Source organism: Ovis aries, chromosome 4, assembly GCF_016772045.2.
Source record: "Ovis aries strain OAR_USU_Benz2616 breed Rambouillet chromosome 4, ARS-UI_Ramb_v3.0, whole genome shotgun sequence".
Taxonomy (NCBI): domain Eukaryota; kingdom Metazoa; phylum Chordata; class Mammalia; order Artiodactyla; family Bovidae; genus Ovis; species Ovis aries.
Genome location: NC_056057.1, coordinates 16,007,429 through 16,029,480, shown reverse-complemented (window position 1 = coordinate 16,029,480; position 22,052 = coordinate 16,007,429). Strand labels below are relative to the sequence as shown.

At 40.3% G+C, this 22,052-nt stretch overlaps 2 protein-coding genes across 11 annotated transcripts in view; one reads left to right on the top strand and one right to left on the bottom strand.

Annotated features, from left to right (window-relative positions):
• Positions 1 to 8,865, bottom strand: part of C1GALT1 (core 1 synthase, glycoprotein-N-acetylgalactosamine 3-beta-galactosyltransferase 1) — a 53,183-nt gene extending 44,318 nt beyond the window's left edge. The window contains exons 1-2 of one of the 2 annotated variants that reach the window (XM_042248397.2): positions 8,725 to 8,865; positions 8,174 to 8,268 (exon numbers count right to left, since the gene is read on the bottom strand). Coding sequence is in view for 1 of the 2 variants with exons in the window: in XM_027968476.3 (XP_027824277.1) it covers positions 8,725 to 8,731 (7 nt within the window). In the remaining variant the exon portion in view is untranslated. The remainder of the gene's footprint in view (positions 1 to 8,173; positions 8,269 to 8,724) is intronic. The other variant, XM_027968476.3, reaches the window with a different exon arrangement.
• A 256-nt stretch (positions 8,866 to 9,121) lies between these two features.
• The window catches only part of ASNS (asparagine synthetase (glutamine-hydrolyzing)), a 152,252-nt gene continuing 139,321 nt past the window's right edge, over positions 9,122 to 22,052 (top strand). For all 9 annotated transcript variants that reach the window (XM_012176371.4, XM_060414508.1, XM_042248391.1 and 6 more), the window contains exons 1-2: positions 9,122 to 9,477; positions 10,055 to 10,128. The gene's annotated coding sequence lies outside the window, so the exon portion shown is untranslated. The remainder of the gene's footprint in view (positions 9,478 to 10,054; positions 10,129 to 22,052) is intronic.

Here is a 22,052-nt window from a genome sequence, read left to right as displayed (position 1 = left end):
CATCACTTGACACTTTTATACACTTATATAATCCAAAGTTTATGAACTAGACATACAGCATGAACTATATATTATTTTCTTTGATGTGTATTCAGCTTATACAAATTATAATAGAAGTACATATTATCTGAGAGATAGACTAAAATATTTTCTATTAGTAACTTACTAAAACTATAGAAATAGAAAATACTAACAAATAGCCTTCAGTTCTATTTTAAAAACTATTCCAATTTCAGATTCAGAAGATCAAAAGTGAAAATACCTTTTTTGTTACTTTTCAATGAGAACATTAACATTTTTTGCATCTTCAGCAGAAATCAAAAGACGACACAAACAAAAAGACATCCCATGTTCATGGATTGGAAGATTTAATATTGTTAAGATATCAATACTATTTAAAGTGATCTATAAGTTCAATTTATATCAAAATGCAATATTGCTTTTTTTAAGAAACAGAATTACCCATCATAGAATTTATATGGGATGTACCCCAAAGAGCCAAGACAATCTCGAAGAATAAAACTGGAAGACACATACTTTCTAATTTCAAAACTTACCAAAAAGCTACAGTGATCAAAACAGGGTGACACTGACACACAGCCCAGTGGAACAAAACAGACAGCCTGAAAGTAAACCCTCACATCCATGGTCAAAAGGTTTTTGACAAGAGGACCAAGTCCATTCACTGGACAAAGGACAGTCCGTTAAACAAAAGGTACTGAGAAAACTGGATATCCACTCATTGAAGGATGAAGTGGGACCCCTACTTTACACCACATACAAAAATTAACTCAAAATGGATCAAAGACCTAAACTAAGGCCTAAATGTATAAAACTCTTAGAAGGAAACATAAGACAAAAGCTCCACAACACTGGAGTTGGCAATTATGTTTTGGATATGGTATCAAAAGTGCATGCAACCAAAGAAAAGGCAGTCAAATTTGGCTTTATAAAAACTTAAAAAATTTGTGCATCGAAAGGTATTATCAATAGAGTAAGAAGGCAATCCAAAGAATGGGAGGACATATTTGCAAATGTATCTGGTAAGGGATTAATATCCAGAATATATACAGGACTCCTAAAACTTAACAACAAAAACACAATTCAAAAATGGGCAAAGGTCTTGAATAGATAACTTCTCCAAAGAAGATACACAAATGCCAATAGGCATGAACACGTTGAGCATCAAATAAAATGCTCAACATCACTTATCATTAGGGAAATGCTAACCAAAATCACAACGAGATACCGCTTCACATCCATTAACGATAGCTACTATCAAAAGGAAAAAAAAAGAAAATAACAAGTGTTGGTGAAGATGTGGAGAAATGAAAATGTTTCTGTGCTTCTACTAGGAATGTAGAATAGTATATCAACTGCAGGAAAGAGCATGTGGAAAAAATTAAAATAGAATTACCACATGATCCAACAATTCCATTTCTGGGTATATGCTCAAAAGAATTCAAAGCAGGGTCTTAAAGAGATATCTGTATATCCATTTTTATAGCAGCACTGTCATAGTAGCTAATATGTGGAAGCAACCCAAATGGTTGACTGGATATGCAAAATATGTTATATATACATGATAGAATATTATTCAGCCTTTTAAAGTAAGGCCTCCCTGGTGGCTCAGATGGTAAAGCGTCTGCCTGCAATTCGGGAGACCTGGGTTCAACCCCCAGGTCAGGAAGATCTTCTGGAGAAGGAAATGGCAACCCACTCCAGTACTCTTGCCTGGAAAATTCCATGGATGAAGGAACCTGGTAGGTTACAGTCCATGGGATTGCAAAGAGTCGGACATGACTGAGCAACTTCACACACCACCTTTTAAAGTAAGGAAACTTTGACATATGCTACAACATGGATAAGCTTTCAGCATATTGTGCTAAATGAAAGAAGCCACTCACAAAAAGACAAATACTATGTAATAATCTCACTTATATGAGTAACTTAGCTAAAATCATAAAGATAGAAAGCAGAATGGCGATTTCCAGGGAATGGTAGGAGAGGAGAAAGTGGAGCTACTATTTAATGGGTATGAAGTTTCAGTTTTATAAGATGAGAACTCTGGAAGATGGTGGTCATGGTTGGCACAAGTTAAATGTACTTAACATCATTGAATTCTACACTTAAAAATGGTTAAGATGGTAAATTATATATATATATATATATAAGACCATCCCAACTAAAATATATTTAAAAGTTAAATAACGTAACTGAAAAGTTTGGAAAAATAAACATGTGAGTAAGGACTTCCCTGGTGGTCCACTGGATAAGGCTTTGCTTCCCAATGCAGGGAGTGTAGGTTCAATCTCTGGCTGGGGAGCTAAGATCCCATTTGCCTTGTGGCCCAAACCCCAAAAAACGTAAAGCAGAAGCAATATTGCAACAATTTCAATAAAGACTTTACAAATGGTCCACATAAGAAAAATCTGAGGCATATACCTGGGAAAGGGGTGTGAGGATGGACTAAATCTAGGCAGATCTACTTAAGACACAAGATTTTTAAAAATTAAATAATGTGGTAAAAATTATTTTATATGTTATTTGGAAAATTAATCATATGAGTACAACAGGTTGTAATTAAAATAATTTGATATTCTGGCTGAACAGGCACATCAGTGTACCTGTGGATCGGAAAAAATGTTTTTAATGCTTCTATTAATTCATACTAAAGACATACTGCTGTGAAACCTTTTTTCTCTACAGATTGTCAGAATTATTTGAAAGTGTATCAGTGAGACTGGAACACCCCACTCTTGCACGGATGATGAATCATTAATCAGAAGCAGCCTCAATTTCCAACCCAGAGCTTCAGATAAGGGTTTCCCAGACACAACATTCCACACATTTATCTTAACTTTGTAGTCTCCAAGGAAACGGGACTCTTAAGTCTGTTTCTCAGCCCAGGCCTGATGTTAATTAACCCGGTACACAGTCTTGCTGTGCTTTAAACTTATCAAATATTGCTTCATTTAAATTTTGTCTAAACTCCACCCCTCCCCAGAATCCTATAATAACACTGTCCCTTCTGGCAGTTCCTCTGGTGTGTGATCTCCCTCTTAGCAGCAAGTTAATTAACCTCACTTTGTTAGCCTAAAGATATATATCCCTGGTGGTCCTTACCAGACTGAAATAGAGTCTGTTTAAAAAAAAACAAACAAAAAAAAACCCAAGTACATATGGAAATTTAATGCATAGTACACATAGCATTTCAAATCAAGAAAAAGATGGCTTATTCAGGAAAGGATATTGAAATAATAATCTTTTGGGGAAAAGATAAGCAACCATCCGGATCTCACCTATTTCTTTCAAATTCTGACTATTTCTAAGATTTCAATACTTTAAAAAAATGAAATTAAAACAAAACTAGAAGAAAACATCTTTTTTACATTTTTATATCATGAACCGAGATTTTTTTCCAAATCTCAAAATGTATAAATAAAGTAAAATGTATGAAGTTATTCATTTAATTAACTGGCAATGAAACTGCTAGTTCAAATGTACGTTTTGCATAAAATGTTTAAAAAAATCTGTACAGCAAAAAATAACAAAAACTATCATAAAAAAGATAATCAACTTAATATAACAACAGTTAAAAGAAGTAAAGGATTTGAATGAAAAAAAAATACAATGGTCAAGGATGTTCACATTTCACTCATATTACAGAAATGTAAACCTCAAATGAAGAGATACTATTCTTAACCTATCAGAATGGCAAAAAATGTTAAGCACTGACACAGACATGAGAAAACTGACGCTCCTATACTGTTCCTCAGAATAAACATACTTATTGTCTTTTTAGAAGAGCAGTTTGACAGTATCTGTAAACCTTTTCAAGTGTGCCTTGACATATCATTTCATGATCAGAAATTTTTTTTATGGACACAAACACAGAACTGTGCAAAGATATTCATGGCAGCCATAGCCACAGATGTTTGTTGATGAGGAGCTAATTAAAAAAAAAAATGGTACATCTCTATCAGAGATTACATTGTAGATGTTAAGAACAATGATTGATTTGCACTAATTAGGAAAATCTTGGTACATTTGGCAATTACAATTTTTTGTTAGTACAGTATTGCTAATGTACAGGAAACAAAACAAAACAAACCCAAACTGAAAACATAGATTAAACACACATATACACACATGTACTTATATACAGACATACACATACATACAGAAAAGAGTATGTTTTCATTCCCATCTCTACCCCAGGTTCTCATCAAAGGTAACTACAGTTGCCCCTTGAACAACATGGGTTTGAACTGGTTGGGTTCACTTTTATGCAGATACTTTTGAATAAAAATACTGGAAAACTTCTTTGGAGATTAGTGACAATTTGAAAAACCTGCAAGTGAACCGTGTAGGCTATAAATATTAAAAAACTTAATACAAAGTTATGTAATGAATACATAAATTATAAATACTAGTCTACCCTTAAGGTGAGTGATGCTTAATATAAAATGAATAATATATTAGCTTTCCTACTGTTTCATAACTTTGCTTTCAAAGAACTGCATTACCATATAGGTACAGTATGCACCCCCCATCTCTCCCCTGCTTATAATTTACGTTTCAGCAACTGTGAACTATTTACAGTTCAATAAACACCTCAATGCAGTGAGCTCCTCTATTCCCACTGTCTTTTCCATCTACACAACACACCCTTCCTCTGCTATCCATGCCCCAACCTTGGTAAATCCCATTAAGCCAATGTTTCTTAATCCTGACATAATTGACATTCTGAGCTGGGTAATTCTCTGTTGTGGGGGGGTGCCCTGTTCACTGTAAGATATTCAACAGCATCCTAGGCCCATACTCACTAGACATCAGTAGCACTCCCCCAGTTGTGATTCAAATGTCTTCACATATTGCCAAATGAATGTATAAATATATCTAGATTATATACTAGTCTATGTTCTTACATAGGCAACTAGGTTCCACCTGGCATCCTACTCCCACACTTTCCTCTTGCTCTCCTAGTATTTGGTTTTTGCAGGTTAAAAAGGAACAAACAGAAATTTAAAAAACTGAACCTATTACTATCTGCTCCTTGCTGTGTTCTAACTTTGGACTCTCTGCTGTTCCTCAAATACCTGAGCGTCCTTATACTTGCTGTTCTCCGTTGGGAACACAACTCACCCAGATACTCACATGGCTTACTCCCCAACTCCTTCAGGCCTTTACTCCTGGTTGGGGGCAGCGGGGGTGGGGTGGGGTGGGGTGGGTGGCGCGTCTTCCTGAGCCACCCTCCTCTTACTGACAGCACCTATTAACATCTAATATATTACATATTTTACTTACTCATCTTGATTATTGTCTCTTTTCTCCAACTTGATCAGTGGTTCTCAAACCTGAGTCTACACCAGAATCACCTGAAAAGCTTGTTAAAAGAATTTCTGAATCAACAAGTCTGCGGAATAGAGCCTAAAAATTTGCATTTCTGACAAGTTCCCAGGTGATGCAGAAGTTCCAGGGACCACAGTTTGAGAACCAACGTTTTAGAACATAAGTTCCATGAGGACAGAGATTTTTGCCCACCTAGTCATTGTTTTACTTCTATGACCTGGCACATAGTAGGTACTGAGATAGGTAAATGAATTTAGTCTGTTCTCAGTGCCCTTTCTGATTTGGTCTGCTGTATGGTGCCACAAAGACTTTCCAGGTGGTGCTAGTGGTAAAAGAACTTGCCTGCCAATGCAGGAGATGTTAAGCGATGCCAGTTCAGTCCCTGGCTTGGGAAGATCCCCTGTAGGAGGGCATGGCAACCCACTTCAGTTATCATGCCTGGAGACTCTCATGGGCAGAGGAGACTAGTGGGCTACAGTCCAAAGGGTCGCAAAGAGTTGAACACGACTGAAGCGACTTAACACGCATGCAGCAGGGTGGACTCTAATTCAGTATGACTGAAGTCCTTACAAAAAGGGGAGAACACCACATAAGACAGAGACATACAGGGAGAACGCCATGTGACAACAGAGGCAGAGGTTTGTGTAATATAACTTCAAGCTATGGAGTGCCAGTGACACACAAAGCTAAGAAGCACAGAACAGATAAAATTCCCCAGAAGGCAGAGCACGGCCCTGTCAACACCTTGATTTCACACTTGCAACCTCCAAAACAGTGAAATGATAAAGTTCCGTTGTTTTAAATAACTCAGTGTGTTGTACTTTGTTATAGCAGCCCTAGGAAGCTCACACAATGACCAAAAATGCAAATAACTCTATCAAGTTGTATATAGTTTCAAATCTGCCAATTATCCAGCTTGCACCAATTTAAATATTTTAACATGTAGCTTTCCTTGTGAACTAATTAGACTTCCTGTTTCAGAATCTCCCTAATTTAATACCACCTCTCTCTGCCCTCAACATGTCCCCTCAACGTGCCAGGTAGCTCACACTACAGAGTCTAGATCACTTACTCGGATTTTCTTTTTGGTTTCTTCTACCTTCCTATAGGCTACCCTATTTCATATATAACAGCTTCTTTGCATTTTCTTCTTCAAGGGACGCTTATTTTCACACATTATAGATTTTGGCCTGCATTTTCCTGTAGGACATTCTGAGTTAGCAGTAAAATGAAAATTTAAGTACAAATTCGATAATCATTTAGATTTCAAGGTAAAATGCTAACTTCTCTTTCATGGAAGAATTATGCATCCCTCACCCCCTTATTTAAAACAGAATTTTGCCACATTCCTTCCACTTTGCTATAGTTTGTATACTAGCCTCTTTACTAAAATCTCAACAAACATTGTAAAAGCAACATGGTTGTACTGGGAAGCTTAAAATTTTAAGTGAATCACAATTAAATTTCAGCATCAAGTTGTCCATTTTCCATTTAATATTTGTTTATAGGTGTACTGTCACAAGAATTCCAATCAATGATTTCTCCAGACTGAGACTCTAAAATCACCATGGTCCATAGAGTGTATAAGTTGTATAATCAATTTTTATGTTAGTGAGCACAAGTCAATACACAAACAGTAGTACTGCATATACCTAAAAGACACACTTTTCTATTTCTATGACTAGGTGATCATTAATTGATATGTACTCCTAAATGACTTTGTGATATTCTAATAATTTCTGGATACTGAATTTACTCAGAAATACAGACTAGTACAATCAATACCCCCCTCCCCCAAAAGCATATGTAAGGGAACATCTATCTTTAAATGGGTACTGCCCAGAAAATATTTTTAAAATGCTGAACCCAAAATAAAAAGATACAGAAAAACACAAATTTCAGGGAAATTTAAGAGAAACATCTAATAGTTATCCACCGTAACTAAAAAACCACACACTTTTCCTGTGAAGAATTTTAAGTGAGTCATACTTTCCTTACTAAATCACTGTCTCACTTAACATATGGTAAAAAGAGTTAACTGTTTGGTAGCTTGAAACTTTACATTCAATTAAACTGTACATTACTATACACTAAGGCTGGCAAAAAATGAAATAAATACAATTATGATACACAATACTTAGAACACACATCATGTACATAAGGCTCATTTGACATTTATCTGATAAAAGTGTAAAAAGTTAGTTTTACCTCCTAAATACTCAGATTCCCACCCTCTAAACTAACACCAGAATTAAATAACTTGAAGTTACCCAGGCAGAGCTATCTATCAGTGCCCAATTTCTGGTAAATGAACACATTTCTGTCTGTTTCACATTGGCCTAATTACTCACTCTATTGCATTAAAGTTCTAACTTTTTAACTAAGCTTTAAAACCAGGATGAAACAAATTCATGGTTAGGATCATAGGGTTCAATCTGAAAAGCTCTAAAACGATATACCACAATAACTACAAGGCACTGAGAGAATCAGATTATAAATCCAGTCAACTTTTCCAAGGCCTGTGATGTTTAAATTCCAGTCTTTTGAAAATAATAATAAAGAGAGAGGGTAAGTGCTGGGCAAGAATAAATCCCCACATCCACATTTCGTTCATTTTCTGAGCAGGCAATGTATCCAAATTCAAAGCTGTAAAGTCAATTTGTCAGCATCTACTAATCCCATCGCACCTGGCGGGAGAGGAAGGCGGGAAGGAAAAAACTCGTCCCGCGTCCTTCACGGAGCAATGCCCCAACACACCTGCCTAGCTTATTCTGTCAGGGGCAGGGGAATTTAAAAAGAACAAATCAGCCAGACAAACCTGATGATCCAGAGAGCTCAGAGGAAGTCCCCCAGCACTTGCGCAAGGCTCCGGCTCGCTGGGCGCTGGCGCGACGCGGCAGCCCGGCGGCTCTCCTGGAAGGTGCCCACACCTGAGCGCCCGCAGCTCCGCGGGGGGAGGGCCCGGCGGGGCAGGACCGCTAAGTGGTCCAGCCGCGCGGTCCGGAGCGCAGCCCGCGCCTCACCGTCGCCACCCGACGGCAGGCGGCGCGCGAAGAGGCGAGGGGCACCAGAGAGCGAAAGGGAAGGACCTGCGACTAACAGGAGGTTACATGTCAACAAAATAGCGGCCCGGCGGGCAGGCGGCCCCACTGGCAGTTCGCGGAGACGCCGGGAGCAGGAAGTGCCCCGCGCGCCCCTCAGGAGCCCGCACGTCCCCAGACCCGGCAGCGACTCCGAGACACCTGTTTGGCGGCGCCAGGGGTGGGGTTCCACCCTCCACGCTCCCCCCACATTCCCTCTCCCAGAGGGAAGGGCGAGGGGACCCGAGACCTTGGACCCACAGCCTGAGGGCGCCTCCGCCGGCCGTACCTGACATCAGCCTCGGCTCCCTCTCGCCCCTCCAGGGGGGCGGAGAGGGCGACGACACGAGACCGGCGACCTTCGCTCTGCTCGGCAGCCGCAGAAGTGGCTCGTGGCTGCTGGCCGGGGCCGCCCGCTGCCGCCCAGATTATTCCCCGGCAGCGGCGGCGGCGGCGGCCGAGGCGGGCCCAGCGCGCGCTCCCGCCCGCTCGCTCCGCCCCTCCCCGCAGCGCGTTCCGGCCGCGGGCCGCCGACGGCGCAGCCGCCACCCAGGGGTCTCCTAGCGCTGACGTCATCGCCGCCGCACCAGCCCCAGGGAAGGGCGGAGCGAGAGGGGGCAGGGTGGGGCGGGGCTACGGCGACGTGCGGGCGCGGGGATTGGCGGCCGAGCGCACGCCCCGCCCTTGTGCGAAGGGGTCTGGGAAGTCGGATCTTCTATGAGGGGTAGTCACAGCCCGCTTGCGGCACCTCGGTGGCGGCCTCCACCTTCCTCGCGTTGCTGAAGGGTCTTGCACTAGCTTCCGGACCTTGAGAGGGCCCAAAGCAGTGAAACATCAGGGACCAGGGCTGCAAATACCCTTGGGACCTTTGTCCAAGAGACAGGCTCTTCCCTTTCAGGAGTCTTATGGCCTCTAGCCTGCTTTTAAACTGTTCTTTTTACCCCTGTTATCCCCTCCTCCCGACTCTCAACTCAGTACCTCTCTGGCCTTAAGGAGAGGAAACACGCAAGATGAGGTACGCAAACGAGTGTTGGATAACCAGGTATGTGAATGAGCAGGGGCTGAGAACCCAATTAATGCTACCACAAAGCCTCCTGAAGGCACACATGGTCTTTGGTTCTGTGATAACTTCTCCACTGCCAGGCAGTGGCCCGAAGTTTCTTCGGAGCTCTCCAAAACCTCACCGTCTCACCTTTAGTTGGCAAAGTTGTATCAGAAAACTGTTTTGGGATTAGAGAGCGAGGAGCCCTCGAGCGATTGAGGCAGTCCCACAGCAGTCAGGAGGTGGGATCAAGTCTGACTTTACTGGTGGTATCTAACAAAGCCTAGTTTGAGGGTGAGAAAACTACCCTGCTTCCTAGGCAGTTCTTAAGTGCCTTGGCCTCTGGGCTGGAATCTTGATTCCCGCCACCTATTAGCTGTGTAACCTTGGCAAGTTGGTTACCACGCTGGAGAGGAATAATAAACAATGTAACTAAAGTATTGTTGTTGTTTCCTTTTATGTGTCTAGATTCAGCTTTAGTGTAGTTTACCAGGATATATCATTAATAAATCCGAAAGAATCTTTGGGAAGAACTTTAAAACATCTAGATTCTTATCCAAACCTGTCATTTTTTCAGATGAGAAAACTGAGGTCAGAAAGATAAACTGAGAAGCCTGTTTTGGAAGAGAAGTGCAAGTATGTGATATCCAGGTTAGTGCTCTGTTGGATCCTCACCTCCATCTGTTCTCTCTCCCCCAACCTGTATATAATTATTGATCAGCCTCACCCTCTTTGTCTTCCACAGCCACTGTGAGACAGGGAAAAGAGACCCTTCGAGGTCAAAGTGTACCAAATAGAAAGCAAAATAAAACAAAATGCTTCAGGATTCTTATTTTAATTTTATTAAAATTTATAAGGAATAAGAAATAATCTTTTTCCAGTGAGCAAATACAGGAAACCCTTCCAAGGGTAAGCTCAGCTACAGCATGTCTAAGATAATTTTCTTAGTGGCATAGAGGTATGTTGATAGAACTACCACGTCAAATCAGGCCCCTCCTACCCTTCTAGGTATTATTGGAAATAGCTATTATTTTCATGAAAGCAATGTACACTTATTGAAACAAATATAAAAAATTTCCAAATGTCATAATTCAGAGAGAACAATTTTTTAAAATTCATGTTATGTTCCAGACGTCTCTAAGAATAAAAACATATAAAGGTATAGAAATACAATGTATGATAAACTGGATTTTATCATGTACACAGTTCTTTTTTCATGAACAATATATCGTGAATAACATCATTTTTAAAAGTTGCCTAGTGTGAAGTGGACGTACCATTGTTTATCTAACCGGTATTCTATTGGCTCATTTCTGTTTTTTTCCCCAAATGCTTACTGTTTTAAACAACTCTGTGATGAGTTTCTTAATGCATGTACCGTTGCACAACTGTACCGCTGTCTTCTTGAATAAATTCCTTGAAGTGACATTAATGTCAGCCAATTTTTCTTCATTATTAACTAGAAAAAAAGAAAGCTGTGGTTACTTTGAAAAATATGATTTATATGTGAGATGCAAAATGACCAGATTTTCCCATTTGAAACACAGATTAACCTTGAACAGTGTGTTTGTCTCTCTGGAGTGTGTTTCAGGAATGTGTGTCCAAGCGCCTTGGAGCAAAGTGATAGACACTGATAGCTGATTAAACCAAAATCCCTTCTCTATTACTTGGAGAACTCTTGACTTTTTTTCGGGGCGACTGTGTCCAGTTAAAAATACTTGTTTACTCAGGCTCCTATAAGCCATGGTTTCCCATGTGACCTATCAATAGAATGAAAGTAGATGTTACTCATAGAGGCTCAAAGTTTTATGGAAGAAACTTTCTGTTAGCCATTGGACCTATACCTGTCCTTTATCTTACCTGGAACAGTGATATGATGCTAGATGTGGAGCAGCCCTGTTTCAACCACAGTAACAAAATAGTAGCATAGCCAAAGGGACTGGCTTGTGATTGCTTTGAAGGGTCAGCTTATCAGCCCTGGTCTGCTCACTTCTGGGTTTATTGTTATATAAAGGGGTTTGTTGTTATATGAAGGAAAATAAATCCATTTTCTTTAAGGTTTTTGTTGTTTTTTGTTATAAGCACTGAATAAAATTCCTAATTGGCATAAAAAGATAGGAAAAATCATGATTTATTTAGTGCTCTAGGTAGAATTTTTTAATAAACAGGGTAAGATGAAAATGGGAACAAAAAATGGAAACAAGCAACAGCAAAAAACGACTCTCTAATAAACTTAGTTTTCCTTTAAATATCCAAATATTACAATTAGATTAACAACTCTTTAGTAATAATTAGGTTAAATTCTATAAATTATATTTATATAATAATGTATAGATTAAATGGACTTCCTTGGTGGCTCAGACGGTAAAAGCATCTGCCTACAATGTGGGAGACCTGGATTCGATCCCTAGGTCGGGAAGATCCTCTGGAGAAGGAAATGGCACCCCACTCCTGTACTTTTGCCTGGAAAGTCCCATGGACGGAGGATCGTGGTAGGCTACAGTCCATGGGGTCGCGGAGAGTTGGACATGATTGAGCAACTAAACTTCTAAAACTATAAATTATTTAGAATTTAATATAAATTGAATTTATAAATTAAATTAAAACTACTGGTATAGTAGTTTTAAAATATGTTCACAAGTTCTTTGATACTTCTTTCAAAAATTGAGCTTAATTCCCCTCACCTAGAATTTGGACTGAACTTAGTGACTTGTTCTCATAAAGAGAATGTAGAAACGTTGTGATGTGACTTCTAAGTGGAGACTATATATGTGCCAGCTTTCTGCTTGCTCTCTCTGGGATTGCTCACTGGGGAAAGGTAATTGTCATGTCGTAAGGACACTCAGCAACTTAGAGAGAGGCCCATGTTGTGAATAACTAAGGCCAACAGTCAGTGAGGAACTGAGAGCTCCTGAAAACAGCCACGTGAGTGAATTTGGGAGCAGATCCTTCAGCCTAGCCAAGCCTTCAGATAACTGCATCCCTTGTCAGTATCTTTGTTGTACCTGAAGAGAGTCCATGAGCCAGAATCACTCAGTTTAGCCACTCCCAAATTCAAGTCTGCAGGAACTGTAAAATAATAAATCTTTGTTGTTATAAGCCATGTGCAGCAAAAGTAACTCCTAAAAAGCTGGATATAGTGGAGCCTACCTAGCACAATCTAGGTATTTGATTATTTGTTGTTTCGAATGAGTAAACAACTGAATGAAGTACAATATAGTATCTTTTTCACTTAAAGGGTAACATACCATGCTTGTATTATTTTTGACCCCTGACACCTGTATTGTGTAAGGTTTTTCTGACATGATCATAGGGAGATGAGTTGTGAATCTTATTGAAATCTGAACAATGACAGTCCTGGAGGAAACATATAATGAATAGTGAAGTGGAACCCTTGAGATGTGAATGATGTTCTCGTTTTTGTTTTTTTTTTTTTTTTTTACTTTTATTTGCATTTATTTTTTGCAGCATTTGTTCCTGGGCTGTAAGTTTTTGTTTCTTTACTTTCTTCTGGGATATCTTTTTCTTCTGTGCAACCTTCTCTTCTGGTTTAGGAACAATCTGTTCTTTTTCAGTAAGGATCTCAATTTTATCAGTAATTAGCTGAGTAGCAAGTTATCAAAGCCCTCTAAATCTCAATTTTCCCTATTGCTAAATTGGAGAAAGTAATTCTGACTGTCCTCAAAAGGTAGTCAGTGGGATTATATGTGACGGGGATTATATCATTCTTTTAATTACATTAGATTCATAAGTTAAATATTTTAGGAGTGTGTACCATGAAAACTTTTCTTTTAAGAAGTGATAACAAATAACTGATTTTACTGATGGCTCAGATGGTAAAGAATCCACCTGCAATGCAGGAGATGGCATTTCAATCTCTGGGTCAGGAAGATCCCTGGAGAAGGGAATGACTACCCACTCTAGTGTTCTTGCCTGGCAAATTCCATGGACAGAGGAGCCTGGCAGGCTACAGTCCATGGGGTCACAAAGTGTTGGACACAACTGAGTGACTAACACTTTGTAAAATATTAGTATTGTTCATAGTAAGAAGTTAGGATTTAAGAGTATAGCAGGATGGTAAGGTATTATATGTCAGATCTCATTTTATTACCTTGTTGAAATTTTATTGCATGGTAAAAAGAATGCATAATTATGACTGGCTCCTTTCTTTTTTCAAGAATTAATTTGTAATTGTGGCTGGGTGTGTGTCCCTCTTTATGGTTACAGTGGTAGTTAAACATACTTAGTAATAAACATACATTTAACCAATAATTTAGTTTGAGTCTAAGCAAAATTGTACCCAACAGCAAAAAACATAAATAGTAGAAAACATGTCTTTCTCTTTCAGAGAGAAGGCCTTGGGCACAAAAGGGAAAGCATTATATAATGGAACATCAGAGGTAGAGATTATGCAATTACAGACAATGCACAATTTGGTGGTGTGGCTAAGTCCAGAGGTAAATACACGAGGATGAGTAAGACAAGACTTAAGTGTAAGATTCAAGTCTTGATAATGTAATGGGTGAACTGTCCAAACTTCCAGGTTTTGTTGTGTTTTCTGCTATTCAGCTATAACTCTAAATTAGATGAAACTACAGACTCAACTAGATATCAGAGTATTTGTGGTTGTAGATGACCCCAACTACCTACCATCTTTATTAACCTGAGTAGGAAGAAGAACCCAAGAAAAAAGAGACAGAGCTTCCTTCTCTGGAGACAGCATGCTTTTCAGTGGAGCTTCTCATTTCGTTAAAAATTCCTGCTAGGATACAGTATTTTCATTCTGTGGAATCCAAGAGAGCATTTTCCAAACAGTTTTTATTCCTTGCAGCTACATGTGCACAAAATCAACCAAGATTTTGAGACAGTTGGAAAGGCTAGTGTTATTTTCTGAATTGACTGACATGTGAAGGAGATAAAGGTGGAGAACAAAGGAGGAGATAAGGAAAAAAGGAAAGTCTAGGAAATACTTTTAACCTCAAGGAAAGAGGACTCAGCATGACTCACAGGTTATTAGCTTGAAAGCAGAGTCTGCCACGTGTACACTGAGGAATCAGAGAAATAGTCTCAGCTTAGTAGGCTGGGCTCCCTGGGGTTATCCTCTGTTGTGCTAGTTCCCTGGAATAAGCATCAGAATATGCCTTAATTATTTTCCCTGGTGGCTCAACAAAAGCAGAAAACATTTGTTGTAAATGAAGTAGGTGATGCTTTAAAATCCCTAAGCAGTACATTATTTATAAATGTGTTCATTACCTCTGTTAGTGTAAAAAACGGACAAATTTTAGCTATGTAAAGTGGCACAATTTTTTTCTTCTTTCTCTTAAGTTGTATTTAAAGGTTTTTAGATCTAGGAATGGGTTGGATAGATACTTTGTTGGGTTTCTGTCCATCATCCGCTGAGAAGAACTCTCTTCCTTTTCCTCCAAGTCCCATTTAGAGGTTTGGTCTCTCTAACCATGTATATATATATACTATAGGACCCTTGTCCCTTCTTGATTGGATAGAGTTTAATCCTTGAAGGAATCTGACTCAATCAGATCCTTTCCTCTGAGGATTTGGAATTGGAAGAGAAGTTTTAGTTGCTCTCTATTGAACGCTGAAACTGTAACACAAACGGGGGCTTGTAACCCAAACATGTGAACCCAAGGTAAGGGGAACCTATTATAGACAGAGAGGGAAATGAAGCAGACTGTCTGAGAAACGACCCTGAGCTTTGGTGCTGTCACAGAGACAGAGAACGGAAGGGAAGAGAGTCATTTTCTAGCTTCTCCCAGATTTCCCATGACCTCCATCCCACTAAAGGCCCAATTCCTCTTGAAATCCAAGAATCCCTACATTGTATTCTTACATTAAGTTACACTTTTTTGTTGTTAAGTTAGTTTGAGTGGATAATTTTTCCATTCTTTAAAACACATTTCATCACTTCGTTTAAGAGTGATCTGAATCGTTCTTTTCATTTATAAGTAAAAAGCCTTTTGAAAGCTTTGGCCTGAGGAAAACATAAATCTTTGAAAAGCATTCAAAATTTCACTCTTTTTTTTTTTTAAATTTCAGTCTTTTGAATGAAAAGAGCAAAATGGCAGAGTAGGAAGCTTCCTGCTCCCATTCTTCCACAGAAACATTGAAAACTAAGCAGAAACCATCAGTTTTGTGACCACGCTAGAAAACAGTTGAATGCTTACAGGCACCACATGAGCACTGAATCAAGAAAGAGGCACTTCAAAATAACAGGAAGGTTTTGTAGTGAGTTATTTGTCCTTCCACTACCATCGCCCCTTCATGTGTGTGCACGCACGCAGTCTTGTCCGACTCTTCTCGACCCCGTGGACTGTAGCCCACCAGGCTCCTCTGTCCATGAGGTTTTCCAGGCAAGAGTCCTGGAGTGGGTTGCCATTTCCTCCTCCAGGGGCTCTTCCTGACTCAGGGATCGAACCCGCATCTCTTGCAACTCCTGTACTGTCAGGTGGATTCTTTGCCATTGCACCACCTGGGAATCCCATGGTACAGGTTAAGTGAAGTAATAACGGCGAGACTGTCATCCAGGATGCTAGTACCTTTGTAAGGAAAAGGGACTCCAAAGCTGTCTGTCTGTCTCCTCATCATGTGAGGACACAGTGAGAAGACAGGCTGAATGGACAGGAACCTTGATTTTGGACTTTCCAGCTTCCAGAACTATGAGAAGTTTCTGTTATCTAAGGCATCCAGGCTGTGCTATTTTGTTATAGCAGCCCAAGCAGCGTAATACAGGGAGCAGCCTAAAGGACGATGCTCAGTGTTCACTCAGAACTCAGGAGAAAGCCTGAAAATACTGCAAGCCAAATGAAAAATCTTCAGGCAGAAATTATGGTTGAAACATATAGTAGACTGGCTAAGGCAAAAACTGGGGAGAGTTTCTTTGGGAAATTAGGACATTGAAAAGCAGCTATGGGGACTCCCCTGGTGATCCAGGGGCTAAGGCAGGATCCTCATTCCCAATGCAGGGGGCTCGGGTTGGATCTGTGGTCAGGGAACTAAATCCCACATACTGCAACCAAGATTAAAGATCCTACATGCTGTAACTAAGACCCAGCATAGCCAAATAAATAAAAATAAATATTTTTTTAAACGTTTTAAAAAATAAAAGCAACTTTGTAAATGGGGGAATTTAGAAAACCATGTATGTGCCCAGGATAAGACACATGCTCAAAAAACACTTGAGAGGACCCTCAGCTTTTTCTTGGGCTGATCCTTTGGCACAGTGCAGGCCTGGCAAGTTGAAGATCAGTGCCAATTTGCCAAGACTTGGAGGTTCCCAGCATTCAAAGAAATTTCTATCAAAACATTAGCTGAACACAATCTAAGAAACAGACTTCAATGACCACACTGACAAAGAATATAGTCTTTGCAGTAATAGTTTGGGATCAGCATTGAATAATCTGACTGCTACAGCCTTTCAGCAACCAAAAAGTAGCAAGCCTTGTGAAAAGGAGAGAACCTTACTTCCAAGTACATACTGTGAGTGAATGAAAGTTGCTCAGTGTATCCAACTCTTTGCGACCCCCTGAACTGTAGCCTGCCAGGCTCCTCTGACCGTGGAATTCTCCAGGCAGGAATACTGGAGTGGGTAGCCGTTGCCTTCTCCGAGGGATCTTCCCAACCCAGGGATTGAACCCAGCTCTCCTGCATTGCAGGCGGATTCCTTACCCTCTAGCCACCAGGGAAGTCCCAAGTACATACTACAATAGTAAAATTTCCTGTTTTCATTTTTAAAAAAATCAAAAAGCATACAAAGAAACAGAAAAGTATGGCTATTTCTAAGGAATGAAATAAATTGGTAGAAAGACTGAAGGCAGGAGGAGAAGGGAACGACAGAGGATGAGATGGTTGGATGGCATCACCCACTTGATGGACATGAGTTTGAGCAAGCTCTGGGAGTTTGTGACGGACAGGGAAGCCTGGTGTTCTGCAGTCCATGGGGTTGCAAAGGGTCAGACATGACTGAGCGACTGAACTAAACTGATCTCTGAGGAAGTCCAGACATTGAAATTACTGGACAGAGATTTAAAAACCACGGTCCTGAAACATGCTCAAAGAACTAATAGAAAACATAGACAAAGAACTAAAGGGATAAATTGAGTGGAATTACATAAAACTTTTGGCCACCTCATGTGAAGAGTTGACTCATTGGAAAAGACTCTGATGCTGGGAGGGACTGGGGGCAGGAGGAGAAGGGGACGACAGAGGATGAGATGGCTGGATGGCATCACTGACTTGATGGACGTGAGTCTGAGTGAAGTCCAGGAGTTGGTGATGGACAGGGAGGCCTGGCGTGCTGTGATTCATGGGGTCGCAAAGAGTCGGACACGACTGAGCGACTGAACTGAACTGAAGCAGCATAAAAATAGTCAAGTTTCCTAGATGCCTACTTCTATCCCAAATAATCCCAGCAAAGAAGGTCAAAGTCTTTCCAATTTTTATTTTGGTATAATTTCTGATTTTACAAAGTTGCAAGAGTAGTACAAAGAATCCTCATACAACTTTTCCCTTGATTATTGTTTTAAAATTTTAACCACTCACGTGAACTGTTTTCTTATTTTTCTTCCTCCAAAATTTAGGCTAATAGTGGCTTAACGTAAATACTAAACTTGATATGGTAATAAATATAACAATAATAACAGTTCTAAAAATTACTTGCTGAACCTGATACATGCCAGACAACAAGTGTTGAACTTGCACCCTCACATACTCATAACCCTATAACTCAGGCACTATTATTATGTTAATTTAATAGATGAAGATACTGAGACATAGGGAGTTTTAGGATCTTGCCCAAGGTCACAAATAAAAATCTTCTGGTGTTGAATGCAAATGAAACCATTCAGATTCCTCGACCCTACCTACATTTTGCCTAGTTTTTAACGCTGATCTTTTAAATGAGGTGTCAGCAAACTGTAGCCTTTTGACTAAATCCAGCCCATAGAAGATCTTTATTTGGTCCCAGATCTGCTTATACAAGGGTTGCCCATCCTCTTACACAGATGAGTAGGCACAGCCTGGTCTCTCCATCCTAACCCGGCTGCTGTGTTTCAGATATCTGGTCATTTTTTTCTAACTGATTACTGTGATTTCTTGTCCTGCTCACAGAAAAGCAGCAGCCTAACTAAGTTGTAACTTCTTAGACACTGTTTGGCCCTTCTAGTGAATGTCTCTGGTCTAAAGGAAATACCTAAGTGCCCAATAAAGTTGACAGGCAAGGTTAATCCTCACCGAGCTGGGGCATTCCCGGGGCATTTTATGGTGGCCCACTCTAGGCGTCTTAGGTAATAAAAGCAACACTGTGCATGTGATCAGAGGCAGCACACCTGAGGTGGGCAAAGTGTGCATTGCTCTGGTCTTCCTTCAGGACGGAAAGGGTTATTCCCCCAGCTATGTGGAGTGCTGCCAACAGACAGCCATCAGGTGTCAGCCCTCTCAGAGAACTGCCTCAGATGCAGCTACCTGCCTCAAGTCAAGATCATACCTTCTTTCAGGGCACCCACATCCAGTGACTGATTAGCACAGGCGTACAGAAACCCAGCCTCCCAACCTCAACAAATAATGTTGTCTAGAGCCATTCTGTCATCAGAGTTCCCCGCCGGATGGACTAAGGCCTCTGTTAAGACTGTCATGGTATAGTTTCTCCTTCTGTCCAGTCTTCTTTTTCTTCCATTTCGCAGGCACTGACCTCAAAAGCACTCCCTGATAAGCTATATATGTTCTCATTACTGGGGAACTCAGCCTATGACGAAACCTAAAGCAAGCGGAGAGCTTTTTCTCAACCCTCTAGAAATCCAAGCTTCTTTTTAAATGTCTCTGGTCCATAGATAATACAATTGTGAGTGACTTCTGTTTACCTGGAGTCACCTCTTCAAGCATTAACCTTGGTGCTCCACATGAGAAATGAGGAGAAATAGATCCAACGAGCCAGTGCTGTCAGTTATCACAGATGAACCCATAATCATTTCACCATGCTGTTCAGTGTGATTTGGACAATTACTGAAGCTTTTGGGTTGTTTATATTTAATCAGAGGTAGAATTCTGAAATACTTTCAGTATGCCAGGCTTCTTTATAACTGTCTTTGCCTTAGGGTAAACATCAAGGTATTTGCATACATCTTTTTTTTTGGGGGGGGGGGTATAGTTGATTTTCAATGTTGTATTAATTCAGGTGTACCGAGAAATAAATCTGTTACACATAACACACTCTAGTATTCTGGTCTGGGAAATCCCGTGGGCAGAGGAGCTTGGTGATCTGCAGTCCATGGGGTCACAAGAGTCAGACATGACTTAGCAACTAAACCACCATCGCTATATATACACACACATATATATATATGTTTAATACATATATATACTCTTCCCATAGAGACCATTAAAGCGTATTGAATTCCCTGTGCTACACAATAGGTCCTTATTACCTATTTCATAGATATTAATAGTAGCGTATGTCAGTCCCAATCTTCCAATTTAACCTCCCCATATCCCCCAGTAACCATAAGTTCATTTTCTTCATCTGTGACTCTATTTCTGTTTTGTAGCTAAGTTCATTTGTAGCCTCTTTTTAAATTCTACATGTACGTGATATCATATGATATTTGTCTTTCTCTGACTTCACTCAGTATGACAGTATGACGGTCTCTAGGTTCATCCATGTTGCTGCAAATGGCATTATTTCTTTTTTTATGGAGGAGCACTGTTCCATTGTGTATTTGTTCTGCATCTTCTTTAGCTATTCCTGTCAGTAGACATTAAGGTTGCTTCCGTGCCCCGACTGTTGTGAATAGTGCTTCAGTGAGAATAGGAGATTGTGCACATCTTTTAAGGAAACTTGAAAAATCACATATTAGAGTAAGTATGGAAAGTATTCATGTTTTCCTATTTTTCTGGTATCTTTTAAAAAATGTTTCCTTGGTAATACAACCTGATAGATACTGAGTGCTAAGTTGCTCAGTTGTGTCAGACTCTGAGACCCTATGGACTGTAGCCCACCAGGCTCCTTGTCCATGGGATTCTCCAGGCAAGAATACTGGAGTGGGTTGCCATGCTCTTTTCCAGGGGATCTTCCTGACCCACAGATTGAACCTGCATCTCTTATGCCTACTGCATTGACAAGTGGGTTCTTTACCACTAGTGCTACCTGGGAAGCCCCATGATAGATACTGGAGATTAGGTAAAAGGTGCTTTAATCCTGGCTATGAGACTTAACAGCTGCTTTCTGAGCCTCATGATCCTCCACTGTAAAAGGGAAACAATGATGCCCATTTTTTAGAGTTCAGTTCAGTTCAGTCACTCAGTCGTGTGTGACTCTTTGCGACCCCATGAATCGCAGCACGCCAGGCCTCCCTGTCCATCACCATCTCCCGGAGTTCACTCAGATTCACATCCATCGAGTCCGTGATGCCATCCAGCCATCTCATCCTCTGTCGTCCCCTTCTCCTCCTGCCCACAATCCCTCCCAGCATCAGAATCTTTTCCAATGAGTCAACTCTTGGCATGAGGTGGCCAAAGTACTGGAGTTTCAGCTTCAGCATCCTTCCTTCCAAAGAAATCCCAGGGCTGATCTCCTTCAGAATAGACTGGTTGGATCTCCTTGCAGTCCAAGGGACTCTTAAGAGTCTTTTCCAACACCACAGTTCAAAAGCATCAATTCTTCGGCACTCAGCCTTCTTCACAGTCCAACTCTCACATCCATACATGACCACAGGAAAAGCCATAGCCTTGACTAGATAGACCATAGTTGGCAAAGTAATGTCTCTGCTTTTGAATATGCTATCTAGGTTGGTCATAACTTTTCTTTCAAGAAGTAAGCGTCTTTTAATTTCATGGCTGCAGTCACCATCTGCAGTTATTTTGGAGCCCCCCAAAATAAAGTCTGACTCTGTTTCCACTGTTTTCCCATCTATTTCCCATGAAGTGATAGGACTGGATGCCATGATCTTTGTTTTCTGAATGTTGAGCTTTAGGCCAACTTTTTCACTCTCCTCTTTCACTTTCAGCAAGAGGCTTTTTAGTTCCTCTTCACTTTCTGCCATAAGGGTGGTATCATCTGCATATCTGAGGTTATTGATATTTCTCCCGGCAATCTTGATTCCAGCTTGTTCTTCTTCCAGCCTAGCATTTCTCATGATGTACTCTGCATAGAAGTTAAATAAGCAGGGTGACAATATACAGCCTTGACGTACTCCTTTTCCTATTTGGAACCAGTCTGTTGTTCCATGTCCAGTTCTAACTGTTGCTTCCTGACGTATTGATTAAGTGAGAGGGTATTTGCAAAGGGCCTGCAATATTCAAGTACTCAATGAATGCTAGCTATTTTTATAAAAACATATAATAATGATGATAAGTGGACTGGCCAAAGGTTTTTGAAAGGAAATATCTTTTCAGCAAATACTGTAGTTTATTGCTACATATTTTCTTAGCAAACAAAGATAGTCACTATAAAGATTTCTATATTGAAATATACATAAGTGGTTGTCATCCAAGAGGCAATGTTTTGAAAGTAGAGGAGTTGAGTGAAGTGATTTCTAAAGTGTTCCTCCTTGCAGTGCACCCCGCAG